This window comes from Pecten maximus, chromosome 8 (genome assembly GCF_902652985.1).
Source record: "Pecten maximus chromosome 8, xPecMax1.1, whole genome shotgun sequence".
NCBI lineage: Eukaryota > Metazoa > Mollusca > Bivalvia > Pectinida > Pectinidae > Pecten > Pecten maximus.
Genome location: NC_047022.1, coordinates 4,414,250 through 4,423,533, shown reverse-complemented (window position 1 = coordinate 4,423,533; position 9,284 = coordinate 4,414,250). Strand labels below are relative to the sequence as shown.

Here is a 9,284-nt window from a genome sequence, read left to right as displayed (position 1 = left end):
TGATTCAGCATGGAAACTAACTGTTAAGGACAACATACGTGTGAGTTGAAGGTAATACATGGAATACTAACCTGTATATAGAGACACACCGGATACCTGTGTTCAGGAGTTGACAGTGTACATTACAATGGGACGATACAGTAAACCTGTATATAGAGACACACCCGATACCTGTGTTCAGGAGTTGATAGTGTACATTACAGTGAGACAATACAGTAAACCTGTATATAGAGACACGCCCGATACCTGTGTTCAGGAGTTGATAGTGTACATTACAGTGAGACAATACAGTAAACCTGTATATAGAGACACACCCGATACCTGTGTTCAGGAGTTGACAGTGTACATTACAGTGAGACAATACAGTAAACCTGTATATAGAGACACGCCCGATACCTGTGTTCAGGAGTTGATAGTGTACATTCTATAATTGGTACAATTGTTGTAGTTCTTGATATAATGGTACATGTATATAATAAGCTTATAATTAGTGATATATTGATATAACGTTACATGTATATAATAAGCTTATAATCAGTGATATGTTGATATAATGGCACATGTATATAATACGTTTATAATCAGTGATATGTTGATATAATGGTACATGTATATAATAAGCTTATAATCAGTGATATATTGATATAATGGTACATGTATATAATAAGCTTATAATCAGTGATATATTGATATAATGGTACATGTATATAAAAAGTTTATAATCAGTGATATGTTGATATAATGGTACATGTATATAATAAGCTTATAATCAGTGATATATTGATATAATGGTACATGTATATAATAAGCTTATAATCAGTGATATATTGATATAATGGTACATGTATATAATGAGTTTATAATCAGTGATATATTGATATAACGGTACGTGTATATAATAAGCTTATAATTAGTGATATATTGATATAATGGTACATGTATATAATAAGCTTATAATCAGTGATATATTGATATAATTCGTTTAAGTGAGACATGAGATATGAGACACATGTATAGTGTTTATAAATAACATCAAAGCAACAGGTGAATGTTTAAATGCAATTGAGTGGTGTTATTCAGCTCACAGAGCATTAAATAATTAATACAACAGTAATTGTCTATAGGAATTAGTGCGTTATAGAAATAAACCATTTGATCTGTTTTACTAACATTATTCAATAAGACAAAGAGTCAATTTCTAATTGTTTCTGTAAATAGCCATATTTTTATGCAAACATTTATGTGATACTATGACCCGCCAACCAGACGAGAGAAGTGTCAATTACTCAGTGTGACAAAACAAAAACTGCTAATTATTTTTGTAAATAGATCATGTTACTTATGCTTATAATTTTATGTAGGTAATACTCGCCATGTTTATATTTTTTGTATTCAACCACACGCGAGAAGGGTCAATTACCCAATGTGATAAAAATTCTAGTAATAGTTTCTGTAAAAAGATCATGATTCTTACGCAAATATTTATGTGAAATAATGACTCGCCAAGTTTTATATTTTTTTAATTCAACCACACGAGAAAATGTCAATTTCTTATTGTTTCTGTAAATAGTTTGTTTCTAATGAAAATATTTATGTGTAGTTATGACTCGCCAAGTTTATATTTTTGTATTCAACCACACGTGAGAAGGGTCAATTACCCAATGTGACAAAAATCCTGGGAATTGTTTCTGTAAATAGATCATGGTCCTTATGCAAACATTTATGTGAAATAATGATTCACCAAGTATTATATTTTTTTTGTATTCAACCACACGAGAAAAGAGTCAATTTCTAATTGTTTCTGTAAATAGATTATGTTTCTTATGCATATATTCATGTGTAGTTTTGACTCGCCAAGTTTATATTGTTTTGCATTCAACCAAACGTGAGAAGAGTCGATTTCTAATCGGTTTTTTTTTAAAGATCATGATTCTTACGCAAACATTTATGTGAAATAATGACTCGCCAAGTTATATATTTTTTGTATTCAACCATACGGAAAAAAAGTCAATTTCTTATTGTTTCTGTAAATAGATTATGATTCTTATGCGTAGTTATGACTCGCCAAGTTTATATTTTTGTATTCAACCACACGTAAGAAGGGTCAATTACCCAATGTGACAAAAATCCTGGTGATTGTTTCTGTAAATAGATCATGTTTCTTATGCAAACATTTATGTGAAATTATAACTCGCCAAGTTATATTGTTTTTGTATCAACCACACGAGCAAAAAATCAATTTCTAATTGTTTATGTAAATAGATGATATTTCTTACGCATACATTCATATGTTGTTATGACTCGCCAAGTTTATAATTTTTGCATTCAACCACACGAGATAAGTGTCAATTTATAATTGTTTCTGTATATATATTATGTTTCTTATGCATATATATATATATGTGTGTTGTTATGACTCGCCAAGTTCATATTTTTGTATTCAACCACACATGAGAAGAGTCAATTACGCAAAGTGACAAAAATCCTGGTAATTGTATCTGTAAATAGATCATGTTTCTTATGTATATATTCATACGTTGTTAAGACTAGCCAAGTTTTATAGGTTTGCTTAATTCAACCAAACCAGAGAAGAGTCAATTACGCAAATTGGCAAAAATTCTGGTAATGGTTTCTGTAAATAGGTCATGTAACTTATGTATATAATTTTATGCAGCTAAGACTGGCCAAGTCTATATATTTTTGTATTCAACCACACGTGAGAAGAGACCATATTACCCAATGTGACAAAAGTCCTTGTAATTGTTTCTGTAAATAGATCGTGTTTCTTATGCAAATAATTATGTGAAATTATGACTCGCTAAATTTGTATTTTTTTGTATTCAACCACACATGAGAAAATTCAATTTTTAATTGTTTCTGTAAGAAGATGATATCTCTTATGCATATAATATTTCATATTTTCATAATTATTATCGTATACATTAGACTCGCTAAATACATATGTAATAATTGCTTGTCGAAATGATGTAAATCAGACATCATGAACGTTATCTCCCTTGCGTGTTCCGTGAGATTGTGTAAATATTTACACTTATCAAAATTGAAATCATTTTTGATTAATGGTGTTTCTGTACGTAGTAATTGTATTGTTATCAATTGTGTTTTTTATTATTTGCAGAACATTGGTAATTTCTCTTTTTATTGTTGATTACGTATTCTGTTAATGTACCAAGAGAAATTAAGTTATATCAACGAAAACAACACTTGATTACTAACATCCGAAATTATTTCTGTTTCTGATACATATTACCTATATGTTGTCTATATATATAAGTATGACTCACAAAATTATGTTTGTCTATTTCATACACTCATACACTGAGTGTTTCTTAAATAATTAATTTTGCCATTGTTTGTACGCAGATTGCGGCTTTCTGCTTGGTTGATATTTTTTTTCATACCACTATGAAAAAAATACCGAGAAATGCGCGAAAAATGTGACGTCACAATACGACAATTGACGTTGCGTATTGATTTGAGGAAAATAATCCCATATAAAACCAGTAAAATTGTACATAAAACATGTTTTAAATTAGATACTTATCTTCAAAAATTAATTATAAGCGTTGATGTCTATTTTTTTAGGTTCATAGGGGTATGAAAACAAATTTGTTTGCAAACTTCTGTAAGAATCCGACAGTTTGCAAACAGAATTTTTTTCATACCCCAATGAAACAAATAAAAATGACGTCAATGCTTAAATAATGTTTGTTATATCATTTTTGTTGTGGTAATTGTTTGTAATGTTTAAACTTTGAGATGTCTGGCTTTATTTTTAAATACACTAAATCACTGTTTTGTTAATTTCTGAAACAAAGGTAACCTATATATATATCTTATGTAAAACATTTGAGGTACATATAACTGTAAATATTTAAGAATTCTCTTCTCATTGCATAAGTAACTGGACATGTTTGAAAAGATATTACCGGCTCTAAGTTGTATTGTGATTTATTATATAAGGAGCTGGACATATTTGAAAAGATATGCTCGTTTCTAAACTTTTATTGTGATTTATTATATAAAGAATTCGACATATTTAAATAGATATGATCAAAACAAACTTTTTATTACAATTCATTATATAAGGAACTGAGCATATTTGAAAAGATATAATCAATCTCATTTCTTATGACGTTTTGTTTCATCAGGAACAGTACATGTTTTAAAAGATAGTACCAGTCATAAACTTCAATTACGATTAATTTTATAAGGAACCGGACGTATTTGAAAAGATATGGTCTGTCGTAAAATTTGATTTTGATAAATTTTATTAGTAACTTGACATATTCAAAAAGATTTGATCAGTACTATCGTATTTTATATTTTTTTCATGATATCAGGAAATGAGAATGTTTATAAAGATACGGTCAGTCCTTAACTTTTATTATGACGTATTATATAAAGAACTCAGCATGTTTGAAACGATACGAACGGTCTTAAACTTTATTACGAAATTATTATATCAGAAACTGGACATGTTTGAAAAAATATGAACGGTCCTAAACTTTTATTATGATTTATTATATAAAGAAGTGGACATGTTTGAAAAGATATGAACGTCCTAAACTTTTATTACGAAATTATTATATCAGAAACTGGACATGTTTGAAAAAATATGAACGGTCTCAAACTTTTATTATGATTTATTAAATTAGGAGCTGGACATGTTTGAAGATATGAACGGTCCTAAACTTTTATTACAATTTTATATAAGGAGCTGGCTACTTTGAAAAGATATGAACGTCCTAAACTTTTATCACGAATTATTAGTTAAGGAACTGGACATGTTTGAAAAAATATGAACGGTCCTAAACTTTTATTACGAAATTATTATATAAGGAACTGGACATGTTTGGAAGAATATGACCGGTCCTAAACTTTTATTATGAATTCATACAGGGAACTGGACATGTTTGCAAAGATATGAACGGTCCTAATCTTTCATTACGAAATTATTATATCAGGAACTGGACATGTTTGAAAAAATATGAACTTTCCTAAACGTTTATAACGATATATTATGGAAGGATCTGGACATGTTTGAAAAGATGTGACCGGTCCTAAATTTGTATTATGAATTCAAATAGTGAACTGGACATATTTGAAAAGATATGAACGGTCCTAAATTTGTATTATGAATTTATATTAAGAGCTGGACATGTTTGAAAAAATATGAACTTTCCAAAACTTTTATAACGATATATTATCGAAGGAACTGGACATGTTTGAAAAAATATGACCGGGCCTAAACTTTCATTACGATTTTATATAAGGAACTGGACATGTTTGAAAAGATATGACAGGTCCTAAATTTTTATTAAGATCTATTATATAAGGAACTGGACATGTTTGAAAAGATATGAACGTCCTAAACTTTTATTACGATTTTATATAAGGAACTGGACATGTTTGAAAAGATATGACAGGTCCTAAATATTTGTATTAAGATTTATTATATAAGGAACTGGAAATGTTTGAAAAGATATGAACGTCCTAAATTTTTATTAAGATTTATTATATAACGAACAGGACATGTTTGAAAAGATATGAACGTCCTAAACTTTTATTACTATTTTATATAAGGAACTTGACATGTTTGAAAAGATATGACAGGTCCTAAATATTTGTATTAAGATTTATTATATAAGGAACTTGACATGTTTGAAAAGATATGAACGTCCTAAATTTGTATTAAGATTTATTATATAAGGAACTGGACATGTTTGAAAAGATATGAACGTCCTAAACTTTTATTACGATTTTATATAAGGAACTGGTCATATTTGAAAAGATATGAACGGTCCTAAATTTCTATTATGAATTTATAAAGGGAACTGGACATATTTGAAAAGATGTGAACGGTCCTAAATTTCTATTATGAATTTATAAAGGGAACTAGACATATTGAAAAGACATTATCAGTCCTACACGTTTAATACGATTACATTTATCTATATGGAACTTGGCATATTTGAAAACCTATGAACAGTCCAAAATATGAACTACGACTTATCTTAACAGGTAGTGGACATGTTTGGAAAGATATTAGCAGTCCTAAACTTTTAGATTTAGACTCGTATGAAAGAATATTTCAATATTTTGCACTCGTGCTTCGCACTCGTGAAAATATCGATATTATGTCATACTCGTGAAATATATGTTATATTCAACGGGAAACCATTCAATACCCTCTATATAAATCAGGGTCACGATACTATATATAAAATTTCGATCGTCCTTACGATTTCAGTTTTAAAGAATTAACATCAAACTTCACGTAGTGGAGATTCACACGTTGAACGAGTTTTTGTTTCAAGGTGCCAAAGTCAAGGATAAAGGACATGGTTATTATCTATCCATAATCTTACCACTCTTGAGATTTAATTTAAAAGATTTATATCACATGGTCAAGCACACCTCGAACGAGTTCGTGTTTCAGGGTGCAAAGTTTAAGGTCACGGTTGCAATATATATATATATACATACATAGCTATATTACATTTTCAGCGCCTTACTGACTATATATATTTCCAGAAAATACAATTTCTATGATAATGTGTTATTAGATAATATTTGATGCATAACAAGGTTAACTGTTTTATCTGGCAATAAGCTATGCATGTATTCGTATATTAAGTCACTGCTATACAATGTACATAGTAATGATATGTTCTTGAATAAGCCTTATGAAGCACAATGTTATAAAAGAAAAAAAAATTAGGTTTTTGAAATGTGAGCAATCGACAAAAGTTCTAATAAATATGTTAAGAAGAGGTTTGAAAGTAGTTTTGAATTCAGAAGTAGATTAGCACATTCTGAATAGTAGGACTTGTCAGTGAAGGTAAAGAACGAAATTATAAAACCCCAGTATTTTTATTTTATTTTATTTTTTTTACTTCCGTGATATATATTTTTTCTAATTACAAATGCACTTGTTTAATTGAGAGGAATTATTAGTCCCTATAATGAAATTTATAGTGTTAACTTGTCAATGTTGGGCTAGGGTTACGGCCTAGCTCTAGCCCTGTTTTAAGACATGCACATTATCTAAGATAACTGAAAGATTTTTTTGTTTTTTTGTTTTTTTTTTGACAAGATTCTGTATCTATATGAAAAAAATGTAATGTATGTTATATTTTTTCATACAAAGGTAAGAAAATTCTTGCTTGTAAGACAAGAATTAAAGATGAATTTTATTCTTATTTGAAATTACATTAACGTTTTTTAATATTTTTTGTGTATTTATGTTCTATGAATATACTTTATAGAATGACTATGATTAACTATTTATGTATACATTCTGTATTTATATTCTATAAATGTACTTAATTGAATGGCTTATATGATAATCTATGTTTTGATTTTATATTCTATAGTACTTATTAGTAAAAATATCAGCCTAATTTGATATTTGAGGGTTTTTGCAATTCGGTGGCATTTGACATGTTTTGAAGACATGAAATTATGCTGTATTTGTTCATAAGACAAACGAAATGCAAAATATCCATAATTCAATAAATTCTAAAAAAATTATCAATTTTATGTTCAATACTGGACATAGATAAATAATAAGTACTATAAAGTATATATACGACCATAAGATATATCATGTCGTGTAGCCTATTTAAGACATTACGATATGTACAATATTTTAACTTTAACTTTAAAATGTTAAAATAAAGATTTTGTAATATCACTCTTGATTACTTATTCTTAATTAATGTCATTTCACCTCTAAAACATTTGTTCGTCCATTATATCGTATCAAAACGAAGCATCTACAAAACATATTCTGAATGTAACAAAGTTAGTTGATGTTTGTACAAGAGTATAATCACATCAACTTCTACATCGCATTACAATTTTACGCTCAGTATGTATAGGTTAAAGCAAAACAGTCACACTTTACCACTTCCGAAGTAAAAGTACTGTTTGGACCATCAGTCAACGATAAAGGATGAAAGGTCAAGGATAAAAGGTGAAAGGTCAATGATATAATGAAGGTGAATGACAAAGGAACTAGGTCCAATTGGCATTTGATTGCATATTATACAAATTATATCAGCAGGCAGAAAGGATATAAATTCATCGACTTCATACGAATGTAGTTACATATTACGACTGCTGGAAAAACGTAAACATTTTCATCGTTATGGTATTTTGACCTCGGATCATTTCACTATGCTTCAAAATACCATGCTACGCTGGGTTACCTACTTGCCAAACAGCAGTGTGATATGTTTTTTACACTCTAGAAGTTAAACGAACGCTTTTGATATATTTTACAACTGTAACCTTGAATATAGGTCAAGGTCATTTATATGATGAAACTTCATAGTGCTTTCGGTCTTCTGGAATTCAAAGTTAATAAAAGGTATCTACTATATGTGAACTGGCCTTAAAAATAGGCAAAGTTTGTTTATTCTGGAACTTTTGGGGATTCAGTTGAATTTAATTATCAGTGGTCTGAGTTTTATAACACTTGAGAAAATAATTCACAATTGTTTTTTTAAGCACGTTTGATAAATGCAACATTGAGCATAAGGCAAGGTCATTCACATAAGGAAAGTTCATAATATTCCATCATTAGTACAGCTGATATAATATCAGCCATCTGGGTTTCTGGAGCTTCAGAAGAATATTTTTAAAGCATCGTAGAAACTTTCCTGTACCTTAGCTATATCATGGCTAAATAATAGTACCAAGTTACTTATAATTTTCTAGAAGAAGTTGACTGACTGACGACCAGTAATTTCTCATTCTTCTCTCAATGATTGCCAAAGCTCACCGGCATCAGCAATCACACTATGCATTCATTGTTGTTATGCATGTGTAAGCATGTCATTTTGAAATTGTATGTCATAATATCGCTCGTAGTCCTCTAATGGATGTATAAACCAAATAAGAAGGGTGTGGACTTACAAGCTTTTCAAAATATATCTCCAAAATCTTTAAAAGGGGTTTTGTGCCAACAAATTAAGTCCACTAAATGGTAAAATGCAAAACAAAAATCACATTTTTTTTCTGTATGATTTTGCCATAACATCACCCCTAGGCCTCTAATGAATGTATCAACCAAACTAGAAAGGTGTGATGTGTATACTTTTGGACATAGAAGCTTTCCAAAAACTGATCCCAAAAACTTTAAAGTGGGGTGGGACGGCGACGCCGACGCCGACGTCGACGCCGGGGGTACAGCATTAGTTCACAGTTACTCGTACCTGGTCAGCTAAAAATTAAATGATTAAGACAAAACTCCA

The 9,284-nt window shown here is 29.5% G+C and overlaps 1 protein-coding gene across 1 annotated transcript in view; it reads left to right on the top strand.

Annotated features, from left to right (window-relative positions):
- The window catches only part of LOC117332902, a 27,863-nt gene extending 21,773 nt beyond the window's left edge, over window positions 1-6,090 (top strand). The window contains exon 10 of the mRNA XM_033891967.1: window positions 6,046-6,090. Within this exon, the coding sequence (XP_033747858.1) occupies window positions 6,046-6,090 (45 nt within the window). The remainder of the gene's footprint in view (window positions 1-6,045) is intronic.
- The last annotated feature ends 3,194 nt before the right edge of the window (window positions 6,091-9,284 follow it).